The following is a 20,756-nucleotide window of genomic DNA, read 5'->3' as shown; positions in this document are numbered from 1 at the left end:
TAAGAGCTAGGAAAGTAGAATTCAATGCCTAAAGCATTTGCTTACTAGAATAGGATTCCTTAACCACCTCTAACAAATCACGATTAATGATTTCCCAAAATTCCTGAAAGAACTCAACTAGAAATCCATCAAGACCAAAAGCCTTTCCCTTAGGCATGCCAAAGACCACCTCCTCAAGCTCTTCCAAAGAGATCGGTCACATGAGATAATCATTCATTTTTTGGGTAATAAGGGAAGGAATATAAGACAAAATAATATTTTCTTCATTATTAGCAGGAGGAGAGTCCTTAGAGAATAGGGTAGAAAAGTACTGAGTAGCCTCCTAGAACAAAGTTGGCAAGGAAGTTAGTTGGATACCTTGAGAATTAACCAATGAAGATATATTGTCTGATTCCGACGAGATTGCACAGTTTTATGGAAAAAAGTAGTGTTCCTATCAACTTCCTGGAGCCAATCAAATCTAGCCTTTTCCTTCCAAAAAAATTCCTCTCAAAGTTCCCATTCTTCTAGAACTCTAGAAGCTAGGGATTTAGCCCTTCTAAGATCTGCCAAGAAACCTCGATCTCTAATATGCCTGGTGATGACATCAAGATCTTCCTGAGCAAGCCTATTCATAGAGTGAAGGTTCCCAAAACATTGTCTATTCCATATCTTGAGTTGCCTTTTAACATATTGAAGCCTTTTAGAAAATGAAAACATAGTAGTACCATATGTAGGAGCGCCATCTCTCCACGAACATAAAACAAGATCATGAAGAGAGGAGTCACAAAGCCACATCAATTGGAACTTAAAAGGTGGACGCTTGGGAATAAAAGCCCCAGTAGTAGAAAATTTGATTGGCCAATGATTAGAATCCCTCCAGTCTAGAATTTTTGAAGAGAGAGTAAGGGTGCCACTGACCCAGAAACAAGAAACAAGAAATATGTCCAAATGTTTTAAGATACAATCAGCCCTAGTCCTTCGATTATTCCAAGTATAGAGACCATTATAAGGCTTAACATTAGAGAGGTGCAAAAGCACTATGTGCTGCTAAAGAAGAGCAGAAGAAGGCCCCAATCTAGCCAAACCAGCTTGTTTCTCCTTTAGACTTAAAATTGAATTGAAGTCTCCTGCTAACACCTAAGGATGAAAAGGGTGACAATTTCTAACATACTGAATATGCCTCTAAAGTTCCTCCTTTCCCACAAAATAACAGGCGCATACACATTAGTAATCATGATTACCTCTCCTGAGTCCAAAGTAGAAGCCACCATAGGAAGAGCTGAGCGAGAAGACACCCAACCAAGGGGAGAAATTTTATGCGGATCCCAAAAGATAGCCAAACCACCAACACTGCCTAGAGCCCCAACACACTGGCATTGCCTATGAGTCCAAATACTAGAGGCATATCAGACCATAGACTCCACAAAGAGCTTAGTCTCTTGGATACAAAAAACATTAGGAGAATGATCAACTACCAAATTCTGAATAGCCTTTTGTCTAGGGGTGCTATTCAACCCCCTAACATTCCGTGATAAAATAATCATCATTGAGTAGAATGGGGAAAATGAGCATCCAATGGTTTTGCTGACCCAGACTCTATCAATACATCTCCTGTGAGTTTAATCTTTTCTTGGTCTGTTTTGCACCCACTCCTTAGAGGAGGAGTAAAGGAAACCTGCTTAAAGGGTCTGTGCATCAACCCCAATGGGAGAGGAGATCCCTTACCCTTACCAGATGCTAGCACATCCTTAACCAAGTTTGCCATAACAATGTCATTATCCTCCGACACCACAGGTGTCACCAGAGCATCCGACGCAGGAGCCATAGGGACCTCGCAGTTTTGATGTACCACAACCTAGGAGACCCCACAAGCGTCAATAGGTAAAAGTTCTTCATCTGGGCAGACTGAGTTAGAAGAAATATTAGGAGGAATAACCTCCTCTAGAACCATACTAGCCAACACCTCAAAGCAATTAAAACCCGAATCAAAAAATCTATCTTTCAAAGGCATCTTCTAACCATGCCCCTTAGCTCGTGGCGAGCAGGGGTAAATCCATCCTTATCTTGTATTTGAGCCTTTCCCTTTCCTGTAGCATCTAGTCGATTCTTCCCATTGGTTGTATTATCCATCTGAGCTTGTCCTTTCCTTACAACATCTGCCATACCACCACCATTGCCAGCCGCAGACCATCCACTCCTTTGGAAGTCAAGTTGCGAGGACACTGACGCTGTAAATAACCATACTCATGACATATCCGACAATAGAAAATTGAATTATTCTTAAACTTATCTAAATATTAAACAATTTACATCAAAATTAAATAATATTTAATTGATGAAAATCTAACACTAACTTGGTACAATTATAAATGTGATCTTAATGAGACTCCAATCTTAATTTGAACTTTATTTCTAATTATAATACTAATCTTAATTCAAATTATTAGATAAGTCCAAACTTATGTCATACTAAATTTATTATTATCATTTTTAAACTAATATTTTTCAATATAACATTCAACATATATATTAAACTCGAGTAAACTATTGCACCTATTTTTAGTGAAGTACTAGTAAATAATAAATAATAAATCTAAAAACTCGTGATGGTTAACTGGAAACTAAATTACTGTTTTAACAAACAAATAAGAAGTCTGATGCCGGAGAAGTTTACTTCAATTGCAAAATCGTTTTTTAATCTGTGACCGCTAATTGCGAAGGTAAAAAAGTGTTCTGAAATGGAGCTGCTTTGGAAGCGTCGCCAGGCTAGCAATTGACCGCACCTCCTTCGATTTGGTGGCGGTGTGGAATGAGTATTCTTTTTACTTTCTGTCCTTATCAAAATCCACCTCTTAAACCCCACTATCCAAGGGAGACGAATGCGGACGTAAAACCCGCACACAAATACAGCAGAGGGGGACTATACACACACGACTGAAGAGAGCAAAGAGAGGAGAAACACACAGAGGGAGAGAGACCAGCTAGCTAGCTAGCTAACCAGGTGGGTGGAGCTCCAACTCCACTCATCGGCGGCCATTTAAGATTTCAGGTTTTCTTATTATGAAGAAGAGCTGTCCAGTGAGACCACAATAGAAGAGATTTTAGATAGATATACATAAGAGGCATATATACACTAATACACAGATTGGTTTTGATGGGTGCTCCGAAGCAGAAATGGACTTCGGAAGAAGAGGGCGCATTGAGAAAAGGGGTAGAGAAATATGGCGCGGGGAGATGGCGGACTATCCAAAAGGACCCAGAATTCGGGCTATGTTTAGCAGCTCGCTCTAATGTCGACTTGAAGGTGAATCCTCTCACTCGACCTTTATTTAGTGAATAACCCATTTCTGTTTTCTGTTTAGTTGTTTGCATTAGTAAACCCTAAACCCTTATTTTTAACTAACAGTTACGTTTGTCTTTAATATGAGTTGCCTGGATTAGTCTGCACTTGCCAAACCTAAATCTTTATGGTTTTTGTAAACCCCTAAACTCATTTTTGAATACCCATTTCTTCTGCTTGATCCGTTGTCTAAAACAAACTGCAGGGGCCTAATCTAAAATTGGACTTTCTCGTAGATCTTTATCTCTTTTCCTTTAGAAATACCCATTTTCTTAAATATATAGTTGTCTATAACAGCCTGCTTTGTCCTAATCCGAAGATAGAGGGTTTTGCAAACCTTAAACCCCACATGGGATTTCATGAAAATGGGATAGCCAGGAGAAGGAAATGGTTGATTCTGACGTCTTTTGTTTCAGTTTCCGATTAAGTAAAGCAGGAAAGTTAAATGTATAACAAAATCTCAGATATTTTTTTACGCACGGTTTAGAGTATAGTATTTAACATGGTTCGTTAACTAGTTTCTTCTATGATCTGGCCGTTAACGGGCTTGAATGGTGCATTTGGAACTGGACACGGGGTTGGAGGAGTGACATAGAAACTATGTTTTATTGCATAGCGATTGTTCCTCAGTCGTAATTGTGAGGAGGTTCTTAAAGGTTACCCTTCTCGTCATCGCACCATCTCTCCTAACATGTGGGTTGTTTAATCAATAAGCTTTTGCAAGCATGGTTGGTGGCTCAAAGGCGGTTTGTAACCATATGTGACAGAGGGCGCCTGTCGTTAAGACCGGTTGTTCCAAGTCTTGTAACTTATGCCAAATGGCATAGCAAGTGTGGAAATGCCTTCGGTTTGAGAGGTCTGAGTTTATATTGTTCTGGAAATAACATTATTGATCCAGTTAATGGAATACGATAGGTTTTTGGGGATTTGCAAAATAAATATGCAACTAAAACCCCGAGGAAGAGAGAGAAGCATTTTATATTCATTGATTAGGTCTGCCACCTGTTGCCAAATCTTCCTGGAACAATCGATGTTGCTGAGTTTCTAAATGGCACCTGTCAAAAGGTCAGACATGAAAGATATCAAATATTGAAGGAATTTTCTTGTTGAGAAAGTTTGCAAATTTTCCTGTCATATGCAGAAAAACAAGTGAAAGGAAGTCATTTCGGTTGTGATCCCTTTATGATGGGATGCTAGATGTCTGGCATGTCACCACAAATTTTCCTGTCATATGCAGAAAAACAAGTGAAAGAGTCATTTCTGTTGTGATTTCTTTATGATGGGATGCTAGATGTCTGACATGTCACCTTGATGCCTCTATCTTCTTTTCTCGAGAGAGATACCAAATTATGGTAAGTATCAGAGAACTTCTAACTGGAGTTTTTGTTTTCAATCCAGAGGAAATCTGAAAAAGATTATGCCATTAAGGGTAGGGAGAAAACATCCGATAGTGCAAAATGATGGGTAGTGCCATTTCTGCAATAATAGTATGGAATGGCAACAAAATAGTTGAACTAAATATCAGGGAGTGTTCTATAAATACAATCACCATAATGTCAGGAGAGATTCAGTTTTCATTATATTTAAGAATTTTTTGCCATTGATAGCAATTTTGGCAGGCATCACAGAGTAAGTGCACTATATGAAAATCCTCACCAAAATTTGGATTCCAAAAATCGTCAAATTTGAAGACCATTTTGTAGCTTTTTAGTTAAATTTGTCTGTTTTATTGGGGTATCAAATAACAGAAGTGTTGGAGTTTTAGTCTACTCTTTTGCAAATAGGGTCAATGGCCACCTACATGGTCAGGTGGCAAGCAATGCTGATTGGAGATCTAGGCTTGAGTTCAAGCTTGATTGTGTGACATGACAAAGGGGACTGGGTCTGTAGGCATGATATGTAATAAGAACAAATTATTTCAGCCAAATAGCATAGGATGCTCTAGGTTTAAGTATACTACCTGATGAGGAAAAGATTGGGTTATTTAAGACTAGCCTGGACCTGGAGGCTGTTTTATTGACATTGTAGACTAAATCACAGTTGATATAGAAGCCCAAAGAATCATAGCAGCATTATATGTTCAATGATTATGATGGTCATTTGTTCTCGAAATTGAACTCATCGACTGTTGACTGATATATTCCATCAATCATTGGGATTGGATTCTTTGAAATACAAAATTGGAGTTGAGAAAAGGAGAGAAGATTAGATCATACTGCTACTGGTTTTGGCATTTGCAAAGCAGATGATTCAGGAAAGTTTAGCTGTGTGGTCTATTACAAGGTGTAATTTGTATTGTCACTAGCCTGTCTGCTTGCTGCCTGTGACAATGCAGAGATAAAATATGGCATACAAAAATGTCAATGAAAGAACCTATTGTACTAGATTCTCCAAAATCCCCTTTGTACCTGAACTGAAATGATTTTGGTACTGATTCTTGTTCTGGGTTTTCTGAGGAATGCATTTGCTTACTACAAAGTATCAGATGCTTCCTATAAGTCTTCCTAAGCCAATACGATTTCTTGGGATAACCGAACATTTCCAGGGCGTATCTCTGAGGTGAAGCCACAAATCTGCTGGAAGTAAAAAAATCGTATTTAAGAAGTAACACAATTTAATAAATAAATAATAGTCTAGACTCTATATGATCTATGAATTGATCATTTAGTAGCTTCTGGCTTTGATTGTGTGTGTATTTTTAGCATCAACGTTTCCAGTCACACTCTATGATCCATCACCAGGGTGAGAGAGAGTGCAGGTGATTTTAAATTTCAAGATCAAAATACAATTTTTTAATAAAATTTATATTAATTTCAGTGTAGAATGTGTACATAGCATAATTGTTACTTTTGTTACATTTTTTATCATATTCAATATTTTCACAGATATCTGCACCCAGGATCTCTCAAAAGTAAAAATCCATGTTCATCGAACTAGTACTTGTACTATTTCCTCTCAATGTGGGCAAAGTGTGATCACTCTGATTAGGAAAAAGTTAAAAGATTAGCAAATTGATAGAAGCTGATAAAGCTCAAGAGCAGAAACCCCTTTTTTGGAAAGGATAGTCTGACATATGACTAAGGAATAATCACTGAAGGTGGGATTCAATTCACTCTTGCAAGAAGTTCATGGGAGAGAGGAGAGTATGATTTCTGGAAGGGTTTGTAGAATTTGGGAGGGAGGAAAAACAAATATCTGTAGAGCAGCATGGTTTAAAAGAATAAGATATTAAGGTGGAAATAAAGAAAGTATATGAGCCCTTGTATTAATGCCAGTATTATAATTGACTTGAGAAAGAATGATGATATTTCTCTTATACAGGATCAGGAATGAGCTACTACATTAATACAAATGAGCTACTATGTTAATATCATCATGATAAAGTTACATTTTTCCACTCAAGATTCATTTAGATCTCTGATCATAATAGATGTAGTTAATATATCCTGTTTAGTCTAGGTGTGGTTGCCAAATTTTGGCCATGAAGTTTGCAATTCCATGGACTTCATAACATGATTTAAAAATTAGTAGACATTTGCCTTAATTCTGAGTGGGTCTAGGGCATAGTATTTTAATTTTTTTATTTTAGAAAACATTTTTACACTTTCCTGTTAAAGCATAGACACAGAAATCCTGTTGAATCATGGTCTGCTCAGGATTTTCTGTTTAGGCAACCACAGGCATGGCCGGAGAAAAAATTTCTGGCAGGGATAGGGAGATTGAGATGAATACTACAAATTTTCGCTTGCCCACATTCCATACTCTGCTCAGGATTTTCTGTTTAGGCAACCACAGGCATGGCTGGAGAAAGAATTTCTGGCAGGGATCGGGAGATTGAGATGAATACTACAAATTTTTGCTTGCCTGCATTCCATACTAAGGCGAGCACCAGGTCCACACATAGGTCTAACTTACTATACAAGGTGAAAGGTAAGTAGGCAGAAAGGTAGAGCAATAAAGCCCAGCAAGACATCAAACAAGCAGCATAGAGCAACTATGAAATTGAAACATGCTTTTGACCGGAGCAAAGAAGTGGCGAGTAAGAAGGGATCCAATACAGATGGGAGTTGAGAAGGGTTTTCAAAGGATCCTTAAATCCTTTACAAGAAGAAACACCTTGGACTGTACTCAAGAAAAGACAAAGAGGCAACCAGAACCAGTCTCACAGAGGAGATAGAGACTGGTAAGGAAACCCATAGAGAGAAGAAGGATGTTGCAATGGGCAATCAAATGTTATGACAGACCAACTTCTTCAGGGTTATCCCCCTGAGCTGAAAAGTTTCTCACACAAAGGCCTTCAATAAAATAAGATCTATCAGTCATTTCCTTCCAATGTGGAAAAGCCCCACCAGTAACCTCAAGTGTAGAAACCAGCAGAAGCTACTGAGACATTCAGCATGGTCCAGGAGAAACTTGCCAAAAAGCAGCCCTGCAGAAAAGACAACTTCCTCTTTAAATCAGATCTGCATGCAGGTAACACATGTTTGTTTTTTGATAGGTAATGGACCGAAGCGTAGATTAATTATTATTATTTATTGTATTTAATTATTACACTGTGTTAAGTTTGAGTAGACTTGAACTCAAGGCCTCCCACACGAGATGCTCGCAAGTTATCATTGTGCTATAGGCTCTTGCCTATGCAGGTAACACATGTTAAAGTCTTCTTACAAATATACGTAAATATTTATCTGTTAAAATGACACATTTAATTATGGAATAATTATATATTGATAACATTTAAATTAAAATGATAGAATCTTGAACATATTTGTATTATAATGTTTTTAAAAATTATTATAATATATTCAAATTTAATTAATATAGTAGTATTCTATTTTTAAAAGATTAATTACTTATAAATTAAAAATTTGAAATTTTATAAGGTGAATTTATTCATGAATTTTTATTTTTAGTTTATTTAGTTTAGTGGAAATCAAGCTTGAACTTTGTGACATTGCTTGTAGGCTAAGCAAATCTGAGGATATTTTTATATGCTGGTAAGTAGGAAATATTTTCCACAGCAAGTCAAATTGTTAACATGATTCAACTGTCTAGTTTTTGAGTCAAACTCATTGATTCATGTTTCATGAATTATGAGTTTGACTTGAAAACTAAACAGTAGCAGATTTGACTTGAAAACTGAACAGTAGAATCCTGATACCGATATCACAAATTGTATAAGCTGACAGGTAATTTTGAAAGAAGATCATGTTTTTTAAAGATAATTGAGTGAGGTTTCTAATTTGGCCCTTGTCTACGCACAATATTGCACTGATCATTTAGCATGTATATAACATAAGATTACCAAGACTTTATATAAGCTTCAGAAATTTTATTAGATATTGCTGGACAAAGTCCAGGCATTAGTAAAACCCAACACAAGAAATGCCAAGACCAGAAAGGCCCTCATCAACTTGCAACAACCTTTGTCTAAACCTCGCACCCCATTTCTCATTGCCAGATTGCTCATCTGCTAGCAGTTCGATCACACCTTACTATTCCCTGAGCACCTCTTGGGCCTCCCATTTGACATTTTGAAGTGCAGCCAGCGAGGAAAAATCCATATGGATGAAGAGCTTATAGTGGTGCCTAGAACAGTGAATAGACCTGTTGCAAAACATTGAGATGGTGTAATCAGTTAACTTTTAGCCATCTGTTGTTGTGCAGGATGTTAAAGCCAAACTAACACTCTTTCTGCATTCTAGGTGTAAGCTCACAGGAGCTAGACTTCACTTTCCAAAGCATCAAAATCCACATTTCAACTATCTTGCTACACTGGCTTGCATTAAACGCCTTTTTCTTCCACTGCTCTTTCTTCCAAGTCTTTGGGGCAGTCATCACATGCATTTTTATTGGGGCAGTCATCACATGCATTTTTACCTCAACCATGTCGATTAACTTCTTTGGCAGAACCAGTTTTAGCAACCAGAGGCCAAGGTTAGTTCTGTCATCAGAAGACCCAGATTAGCCTTCAAATATACCTTAAGAGCCAGCTTTGGCTTTTATCAAGCTCTACCTTCTACTCCTCTGAGACTCTGCACATGAACTCTAGGGTCCCCATGAGACCACCAGAAGAATTGCCTTATATTGTATGGAATGACAAATAGTGGTGTCTCTTTGTATCCTTTCTCTTTACCACCTGGCTAGAACTCACCATTCTCACCCACCTCCTTACGCAACCCATGTATACAGAAGAGCCAAACTGAATAAAATGCCACACATCTCAACATCAAGCATAAGTGGAATGTGTCTTGTCCATGCTTTTGAAATTCTTACATGTGTTCTAGGGAACTCCACTTATAGATACCGCCACCAAAGCATCCATAGTATATCCATGCACTTTTGCTCTCCTAACTTTCAGTGTACGTGTCCTCTTACAACCACACGTATTCTGCAAGAATCCAATCTTGCTTGCAATAATTACTTATTACTTTTGCCTCCTTATCACTTTTGAACAAAATTAAAACCTAAATCCTTATCATGGTGGTGAACGGTTATCATAGTTTCTTGAGCAATATCTGCATGCACTATTAGTTCTGTCACTGCATCTAACATGCTCTTACAACAAACAAAGTTTCTCTCCTCAAATGTAGGTTTTATTTCTTCCATTTCCATTGCATATCTATTTAACTTCCAATTTGGACTCTTTCAATATGAGATCCGCAAATGACTTTTAGAGAAACACCTTCTGCAATTAGATCATGCAGCAGCAAAGGAACTGCTGCTACGATACTATCTATAAGAGCTTCCAATTCATCTTCATCTTTTTGTTTCTTATTCTATAGAGTAAAAGCTGCCAAAAAGGAGTTCTGTGGTAATATTCTAGAGTACCAATCCCCATTTCTTCGTTTTAGTTCTGTGAAAATTATGATCTTTAGCCTCCTTTTTGAAGGATAGATTGCCTCCTATCCTTAAAACAGGAGGCTAAAGATCATAATTCTCTGCACATCGATTGAAAAGTAAGGTTGCATGATTGAGCTATAATTTATTGAGAAATCATTTAATTTAGTGTGCTTTATTTTACATGAGTTTTTGGTTTTGGTAGGATTTTTTCACCATTTCTTATCATAACATCTCATTGAATACTTTAGTGGGATGCCTTAAGCTTTGCTATATATTCCTGTTAATTTAAATTTAATATGATGTATTTATTCAGGACAAATGGCGCAATATGAGTGTAAGTGCTAGCGGTCAAGGATCAAGGGAGAGGATAAGAATTCCCAAGAAAGCAATTGCTGCTGTTCCTTTTCAATCTTTGACTCCCGAGGCTGCTTCCCCTATGCTTGCAATAGAATCAGCACCGTCAACATCTACAGATAATCTTGTTTCCCGTAAGATTTCGACAAATGGAAGAACCCCTACGCCAAGGTAACTCTGCTTCAGAATATTTCAGGATTCAAAGGTTCAAGTGAATTTTGTCATTCATTACTCTTAGCTTGCTTGTTCTACATAACTTCTGCCATAGGAACAATGTTCTTTTTATCTTTTGATATTACAACTACGTTCATGGTTTTAATCTAATTAGAGATAATTTAATCGTTGAATATTTTGTTCCTTGGCCGTTGCTTATCTGTTCTTGTCTTCATCAAGCTACTGTGAGAGTGGCTTTTTGCAATACTGTTCTTGACGTGGTTATACTTGTGTACAATTTTCTGCATACTCAATTATCAAAGCCATAACTCTCTAGTAAATTACACAGTTGTAATCAATGGATTATAGGCAATCTGTTTTCGTTATAAAAGTGTATATATTTGACATGATAAAGCTTTTAAAAATGATTGGTCATTAAATGCACAGTACACAATTTTGTAATCAATACTGTTAAAATTATGGTTCTCTTGTGAATTACCTTCTGTTGCATTTATTTACGTTCATCTTCATTAGTGTATCCTCTTTTCCTAGGTAATCAGCTGAAGCCTAGATAATTTATTATTATTGTTAAGATTGATTATTTTTATGTGTTGATCTTGAGTAGATTCGAACCCAAGACCTCCCTGATGAGAGGCTCACAATTTACCGTTGCATTGTAGGCTCTTGCCTGCCTCTTGTATGAATATTGCTTTCAACTGTGTAGTACTATTGTTTCTGGGGTTCACTGAAACATATATTTTCTTGTGAACTTAGGGTAATTAACATGCACGGATATTTTAATTTTCAGTGGGCTTTTTAGACTGTAGAAGTCATCTTAAGTTTCAGATTATTTATGCCCATTATAAAAATGATAGGGGGGGATGTTACACAGTGTCACTACAGTTGTGAATGTGAGTTCAAATGTTTCATTTATTTGTTGTACTTGTATCATTTTAATATATTTTTCACCGTAATGTTTCTCATGAACTACGCTTTAGGAAACTTTCGACATTATAATTTATGTTAGGTATTCTGTGGGGTGCATTCTAAGGTTAAGAATTCTCTTGAACATATGGTTCAAGAGTTACTTTACTCATCCTGTCAAATATAAAATCTAAAATTTCTCACCTCTAATAATTCATGTTTTTCAACAAGCTAATTATTCATTCTCAAGTTACCTAGTACGTGTAAGGCTACCCAGAATTCCACCACTCTCATTCCTTCAAATGTTTAGTCTCAGATTTTGAACCTTGCTGATTTCTCTTCTCCAAAACTGCAAATTTATTCAATATATCAGAGTGAAGCATTAAAATAGTGCAATTACATCAATTTTTCATGTTCAATCAAATCTCTTGTATCCATTCATCATTTGAAGCTGGCAGTGAGTAAAGAAAATAAATTCATATTAAAGCTTTTTTGTGTTTTTGTCATTTTTTCGTACAGCTACTTTTGTTTGTCAACCCACACAGAAGATTTTACTTTTTCCATTTATGCACATTTTCTGGCAAACGTCTTGCAAACCTCCAGCATAGCTGCCTTGTAATGGGAGGGGTGGGGGGATTTTTTGTTTTTGCTTTTTCAGTTTAGTTTTGTTTATTTGAGATGTGTTCACTCAATATCCATCTCCCTCTGATACCCCTGATGGTGCTGGAATATTCTGGACCTGATATTATGCAATAACAATGAAGCATTTTAATAATGGTTGAGACTTGTTCGAGTGATTTTTAATATTTTATTTTTAATGTTCTATGGTTTCTGTTTCCAACAATAGAGTTCAATTTTCAAGCAGACAATGTGTTAGGCCTCAAAAGAAAAATAAATTCCACATCATTTTAGACAAGAGTAAGATTTGTCCACATCCATTGGAGGAGGTCTGGATAGATAAGTAGTTCCCCTGTTTTTTTTGTCTTAAATACCTTCAACCCGTCTCTATTCAACATAGGCCTTATTGCACGATCACTTGCATCGCCATATCATGCAAAGAGGCTTAAGCACTTACGTGAAATGAATGCCTTGCACCCATATTTCCTGGACTCTCTGAGACCTTGTGAGTTCCTTGAGTCATACCCTGGCCGAGTCTCAGTGACTGCGACTCTCCAGAAACTTGGCGTAGGCAAAACTCCCCAGAAACCAAGCTTTTGCTGTTGCCAAGTCCCAAATTGAGGCAGCCTTACCGAGTTTGAGTCTGGGAACTATGGTTGCACCATACTTCAAATTTTGTGTAAAACATTTAATAGCTATTTTTATATGGAAGCAATTGTTTTACTGATGGCGAGAAGATTCACTTTGGGTTTCAGTCTAGGTGTTTGCCTTATATTTACAAAAAGCTGCTTTGATATATAAACATGGAAATGATACAGGATCTGGGAGCAGACGATGGAAATTTAATAATGGCTATTATTATTCAAAAATGTTAAGTACTGGCTCCTGGACAAATATATGATTTATAGAATCTTGAAATATTCTTCGTTGTAAATTGAAGGATTGTTTTGGCATGAATGTTGTACAATGGGATGTGCTTCTAAACGAAGGTGTAAAGTTGATGTGTAAAATGTATACATGACCAGAACATGGAAATCAAATCATGGCTGTTATAATTTATCATTCGAAAATGTTGAATACTGACTCCTGGACAAATATATGATTTATATAATCTTTGATATTCTTAGTAAAAATTGAAGGATCGTTTTGGCATGAATGTTGTGCATGGAGAAACGTTGATGTGTAAAATGTATCTCTGTTTATTTAAGAGAGTTATTTTCTATAGAAACAACAATCTTGGTAACCAAAGTTTTTCAGTTTCATCTTGCTATGAAATCGTTTGAATCAAGTTGTGTAGGTGTTATTCTGTATTCACATAATATTTGACAACATATCTATTGTATTTGTCAAGTTTGTTTCAATGCTTTTAAAATTCTGTTCATAAATCTGTACAAAAGTTCTTGCTAACTGGTCCTTTGTCTTCTTAACAGTTAAACACATCTATATTTTATACTTCTCATGATTGATCTTGAATTTAACTTGCGACTTATCTCTTATAATCTCTTGCAACAAACTACTAGTCATGTCGATCATTTTCATTGTTCTCATATTGCTATCAGGATTCAATTGTGTAGTTTTCAAGTCAAACTCATTGACCCATGCTTTCAAGTTATGTTGATCAACTTAATTGTTTTTGTTTTGTGTAAAAATGTGCTTGTTGCAGGTATGAAGAGATGATTGTAGAAGCTCTTACAGCTATGCAAGATCCAAATGGCAACGATGTTATTACAATTGCTAGTTACATTGAGGTTAGATGAGAAAACCTGGTTGAGATAGTCTCCAGTCTGTATAACATTGTATATTACTACTTGTAGTTGATGGTAAATGTTTTTTTTAATATAGTAATGAGTTGAAATTTGTCAATGGGTTATATACTATTTTGAAACGATGTTTTAGCTTTTGTGAAACTGAGGTGAGCATATGAGCAATATAAGGGATTTTGCTTTATGGTTTTTGAAAATTTACCATTCCACATATAGTATCCATTTTTATTTAACACATGATTTTTTTTTAACTATACGTGTCTATTAAAGCCATGCAATTTCAACTGTGCACAATGGTATCGATATGTTTCTGGATTTAACTGAGGTTTTTCGTCATGATAGAAAAGAATATGACACAGTTAAATCCGGTTTCATATTAATATTTGAGTGTTTGGTTATTAGAGATTGTAAAATCTGAATACAGGAATGCCAGTTGAGTTATTTTTGAGATCACCTTGGAGGATCTAGTATGTCCAATCAGAAAATGTTTATATTAATTATTTATGTTGGGAAAAGTGTTACAACTCAAGCTTGCAGGGTAGGGAGTTTGAAAATAAAGAAAAAATTAGAGGAACCATCTTGAAGGCAGTGGAACCAAAAGCAGACTGATATTCTTTGTAGGGTCTTCCAACTATAGTTGTTTCAATCACATTCTTGTTGCAACAAAGGAAAGGGACTGCAAGGTATGGTTCCCAAAATGTATAATAATTCTTAACTGAAGTGACAACCCTAAGTTAAGCTATTTAATATTTAGAAACAAAATGTCTAGCCATTGCTATGTATGGTTAATTTATGGAATTGAATGCTTCATTTTGGCAATCAATGTGAGTTGACTAATTTGAAAAAAAATGATCTTTTATAGAGCCTAGTGCAAATATTTGAGATTTGGAAGGCAACAATTTCAAATACTAGGTAAAATGAAGAACTTTGTCATAAGCAATTGCTTATTACTTAGTTTCTGGATTAGATTGTGTAACGATTTTTGCCATCAACGTTTCGAATCACACTACGTGATCCATCATCAGGATGAAAGAGCAAGAGATGTAAAACAGTGTAAGTTACAGATTTAGCAAAGACTCACCATATAAAGGAGACTAGGGGGAAGGGATTGCACAAACCCCAAGGCAGGAGAAAAAATAAAAACCTAAAAATAAAAATAAAACAGAAACAATTGGGGTGAGTGACTAAACCAAAACACAACTCACAAAGCAAGTAAAAAGGTGAAGGTAAGGCTAAAAAGGAGAGAAAAAACAAAAAACCAAGAACCAATCTAGATCCTGCTGAAGTAAGCAAATAGATTAAGAAGGTGAAAAAAGAATATAAATAACCTATATATATTATAAGTATATAAATATAACATATAAAACTATAGAATATTATATATATATATAATATATGTACATATTTATGATATATAATCTATATATATGTGCTACACATGTTACATATATATATATATATAATATGTCTATGTTTATGATAAATACTTTTTTATCAATATGTAATACACGTAGTATATATATATATATATAAGCAAATTGTACTATATATAAGCAATTAATATGCAATACAAAAAATACACATATATGATATATATTTATCTATATATATGTAATATAGATATATATGTGTCATATAGATGTATATATCTAAAACAATTACATATAACTAAAATTAATATACAATATAAACATATATATAAAATGTATATATAAGTGAATATTAAAAAATGATAAGTATAACAAGTAATTATATATATATATATATATGAAATATATATGGGATCTACCAAAAATATATAAAGAAAAATGCAATGTATCAAAAAATGATAAGTATACACAAAATACATTGCATTTTTCTTTATATATTTTTGGTAGATCCCATATATATTTCATATATATATATATATATATATATAATTACTTGTTATACTTATCATTTTTTAATATTCACTTATATATACATTTTATATATAGGTTTATATTGTATATTAATTTTAGTTATATGTAATTGTTTTAGATGTATACATCTATATGACACATATATGTCTATATTACATATATATAATGATTACTTATATATATGAAATATAGACTTTTATATATATATATATATATATATATATATATATATTATGCCTATATATATGTAATATGTATATTACATATATATAGATAAATATATATCATATATGTGTATTTTTTGTATTGCATATTAATTGCTTATATAATAGTACAATTTGCTTATATATATATATATATATATATATACTACGTGTATTACATATTGATAAAAAAGTATTTATCATAAATATAGACATATTATATATATATATCAGCATATATATATAATATGTTTATATATATGTAACATGTGTAGCACACATATATAGATTATATATCATAAATATGTACATATTAGATACACACACACACACACACACACACACACATATATATATATTTATATATGTAATATTCTATAGTTTTATATGTTATATTTATATACTTATAATATATATAGGTTATTTATATTCTTTTTCACCTTCTTAATCTATTTGCTTACTTCAGCAGGATCTAGATTGGTTCTTGGTTTTTTTTTGTTTTTTCTCTCCTTTTTAGTCTTACCTTCACCTTTTTACTTGCTTTGTGAGTTGTGTTTTGGTTTAGTCACTCACCCCAATTGTTTTTGTTTTATTTTTATTTTTAGGTTTATATTGTTTCTCTTGCCTTGGGGTTTGTGCAATCCCTTCCCCCTGGTCTCCTTTATATGGTGAGTCTTTGCTAAATCTGTAACTTACACTGTTTTACATCTCTTGCTCTTTCATCCTGATGATGGATCACCTAGTGTGATTCAAAATGTTGATGGCAAAAATCATTACACAATCTAATCCAGAAACTAAGTAATAACTACTATGGATTGTGGAAATCTGATTGCATTAATAAGCAAGTGGTATCATATATTTGCCTTGGTGATGCAATCTTGCTAAATCAATGTCAATGTCACTGTTGATATGGTCTTCATAAAAACTAGAAGGTGGGAACTTTCAATAGAAGAGATATCGACCTTCATCATGTCTACCAAACTCAGAGTGACATTTTTGAATTGTTAGTTTCAATTCTTCTGTTCAAGTAACTAGCCTATACTGTGCTTGCTACAAGCTGAAAAGTTGGTGCCTTGTTGCATTTTGATCATGGGATTCAGGGTTCCAGGTTGGTCCCTGAGGGCTCAGACAAGCTAGTCTGTTTGCCTCTTGCTATGTTTAGATATGTGTCTTCTAGTTGTACGACATACAGCACTTACTCTGAGATAGGATTTATAAAATCATTTAAGTTATAAAAGTTATTGGCAGTTAGAAGAAAAGAGTTAAGTACTTAAATAGCTCTCTCTGGTCTGATGTTAGCCTGTAATCATAAAATTGGGTCAGAGTTGAGTTTTTCCTTAATAAAGTCCAGTGAAGAGCTAAAATGGTGAGATTGTCAGTGGAAACTGGAAAGTATCTAAATCACAATTGATATAATAAAGAATGAATATAAAGCCAGGCCTCATAGTTAGTGGAATATCGAAAATTTGAGAGAACTCTAAGATACTAGTTTCCTGTTTACTTGGACATGTGAGCTGTGAAAACCCAGAAACCTAGAAATGCAATGCAACCAAACTGAATGCTAGAGGAAAGCCTCTCGTGTTTCTTTCTTGCAAAGTCAAAAGATTGCAAAATCACAACTCATTCCTGCAATGTCATAAAAAATAATCTGATTAATTCTTATTCAAGCCTTATTCTTCATAATCAAGGGAAGATTCAATGAAAATCTGTAATAAAAGTTTTCAGGATAAACCTATGTTGCTTTTGGCTGAGGTTGCTAATTATGATATAATTTGGTGGTGTATGTACTTTTGTTCTCTGTATTGATCTTAATAATTGGATAGGAGATACCAGAATGTGTGTCTGCAACTCCTATAAAATTTGGCAAAACATCATCATTGATTTGTTGTTTTTTTTCCCTCTGTTCTTCCATGAGCTCAAACCATTGTGTATAGGGAGTACCTGGATTTTCTGTTTTGTTCACATCTCATCTACAAATTTGAAGTAATTTAATCCTTTGGGGCATTAATATAAAATTTATGAATTTAATTTACATTTTGTATGATATAGTATTTAGTTTGTTATTTTAAAAAGAACATTAGGAACGTAATAACATTTGGCTAGGCTGCTGAATTGGCACATATACAGACTGATTTCAGGTCAGAAACATCTCATAATGAAATCATAATTGATTGATAAGTAGGAGATGATTTCCACAGCTAGTCAAATTGTGATGTGAATATCAGGGTTTAACTATGTGATTTTGAGTCAAACTCGATGACCATTGTTTCATGAGTAGTGATTCAACATGAATCCATCTCTCATGAGAATAAATGGAGCACTTAGCACTCATTGGATCTAGGTGATGCTCACAGGGGTGAAACACCGGGACTTCCCGGGAGGTCACCCATCCCAGTACTACTCCAGCCTGAGCGCGCTTAACTACGGAGTTTCCTCCACAGTTAAACCCAAAGCTTGCAACCCCATTTGCAAAACCTTCACCAAGTGGTGTGCCTTATGAACCATTCATTAGAAAGTCCCTTAAGCTCATCAATTGATAAGTAGGAGATGATTTCCACAGCTAGTCAAATTGTGATGTGAATATCAGGATTTAACTGTGTGATTTTGAGTCAAACTCGATGACCCATGTTTCATGAGTAGTGATTCAACATGAATCCATCTGTCATGAGAATAAATGGAACACTTAGCACTCATTGGATCTAGGTGATTGATGCCCACAGGGGTGAAGCATCGGGACTTCCCAAGAGGTCACCCATCCCAGTACTACTCCAGCCTGAGCGCGCTTAACTACGGAGTTTCCTCCACAGTTAAACCCAAAGCTTGCAACCCCATTTGCAAAACCTTCACCAAGTGTTGTGCCTTATGAACCATTCATTAGAAAGCCCCTTAAGCTCATCAATTGATAAGTAGGAAACTCTGTAGTTAAGCGCACTCAGTCTGGAGTAGTACTGGGATGGGTGACCTCCCGGGAAGTCTCGGTGCTTCACCCCTGTGAGCATCACCTAGATCCAATGAGTGCTAAGTGTTCCATTTATTCTCATGAGAGATGGATTCATGTTGAATCACTACTCATGAAACCTGGGTCATCGAGTTTGACTCAAAATCACAAAGTTAAATCCTGATATTCACATCACAATTTGACTAGCTATGGAAATCATCTCTTACTTATCAATTGATGAGCTTAAGGGGCTTTCTAATGAATGGTTCATAAGGCACAACACTTGGTGAAGGTTTTGTAAATGGGGTTGCAAGCTTTGGGTTTAACTGTAGAGGAAACTCCGTAGTTAAGCGCGCTCAGGCTGGAGTGGTACTGGGATGGGTGACCTCCCGGGAAGTCCCGGTGCTTCACCCCTGTGAGCATCACCTAGATCCAATGAGTGCTAAGTGTTCCATTTATTCTCATGAGAGATGGATTCATGTTGAATCACTACTCATGAAACATGGGTCATTGAGTTTGACTCAAAATCACACAGTTAAATCTTGATATTCACATCACAATTTGACTAGATGTGGAAATCATCTCCTACTTATCAATTGATGAGCTTAAGGGGCTTTCTAATGAATGGTTCATAAGGCACAACACTTGGTGAAGGTTTTGCAAATGGGGTTGCAAGCTTTGGGTTTAACTGTGGAGGAAACTCCGTAGTTAAGCGCGCTCAGGCTGGAGTAGTACTGAGATGGGTGACCTTCCGGGAAGTCCCGGTACTTCACCCTTGTGAGCATCACCTAGATCCAATGAGTGCTAAGTGTTCCATTTATTCTCATGACAGATGGATTCATGTTGAATCACTACTCATGAAACATGGGTCATCGAGTTTGACTCAAAATCACACAGTTAAATCCTGATATTCACATCACAATTTGACTAGCTGTGGAAATCATCTCCTACTTATCAATTGATGAGCTTAAGGGGCTTTCTAATGAATGGTTCATAAGGCACAACACTTGGTGAAGGTTTTGCAAATGGGGTTGCAAGCTTTGGGTTTAACTGTGGAGGAAACTCCGTAGTTAAGCGCGCTCAGGCTGGAGTAGTACTGGGATGGGTGACCTCCCGGGAAGTCCCGGTGCTTCACCCCTGTGAGCATCACCTAGATCCAATGAGTGCTAAGTGTTCCATTTATTCTCATGAGAGATGGATTCATGTTGAATCACTACTCATGAAACATGGGTCATCGAGTTTGACTCAAAATCACACAGTTAAATCCTGATATTCACATCACAATCATAATTGATTGTTATTTAATAAACAAAAGAGAGGAATAGTGCTTGTACTAGCAATTACAGAAGATATTTCCATAACAGAAACAATTGGAAACTGCAGACAAAATAGAAAGATACTAAATGCAGGCTGATTGACTGAGAGAACAGAAGTTTACTAAAAACTAATTAAATGACTAAGATGACCTTTATAAGCTAAACGTTACTATAAAACTCTTATACCCTCCCATAAGGGTCATTCTACTAACTATAACATTTGTTGTGAAATTTTATACAAGTAGCTGATACAACCCATGATCTTCGATACCAACTGTGATGGTTTTCTTCTTGCGATACTGCTATCCGGGTTTAATTGTGTAGTTTTTGTGTCAAACTCATTGATCCATGTTTTCTTCTTGCCACTGATGTTGGACAATGAAGTCATCACTTCTGCTATCTAGAGGCATGAAAAAAAAGA

General features: G+C 35.4%; 1 protein-coding gene across 1 annotated transcript in view; it reads left to right on the top strand.

The window, feature by feature from the left end:
- Nucleotides 1–2,912: 2,912 nt before the first annotated feature.
- Nucleotides 2,913–20,756, top strand: part of LOC149576737 (single myb histone 4-like) — a 29,673-nt gene continuing 11,829 nt past the window's right edge. Inside the window, exons 1-3 of the mRNA XM_089819421.1 lie at nucleotides 2,913–3,286; nucleotides 10,479–10,690; nucleotides 13,878–13,962. Of these exons, the coding sequence (XP_089675547.1) occupies nucleotides 3,137–3,286; nucleotides 10,479–10,690; nucleotides 13,878–13,962 (447 nt within the window). The 5' untranslated portion in view covers nucleotides 2,913–3,136. The remainder of the gene's footprint in view (nucleotides 3,287–10,478; nucleotides 10,691–13,877; nucleotides 13,963–20,756) is intronic.

The sequence above is a fragment of the Cupressus sempervirens genome, chromosome 1 (assembly GCF_028749045.1).
Source record: "Cupressus sempervirens isolate cs-2001-9-10 chromosome 1, ASM2874904v1, whole genome shotgun sequence".
In the NCBI taxonomy this organism is placed as follows: Eukaryota; Viridiplantae; Streptophyta; class Pinopsida; order Cupressales; family Cupressaceae; genus Cupressus; species Cupressus sempervirens.
The sequence above is the reverse complement of the archived record's forward strand: the minus strand, read 5'-3'. Positions and strand labels throughout refer to the sequence as shown.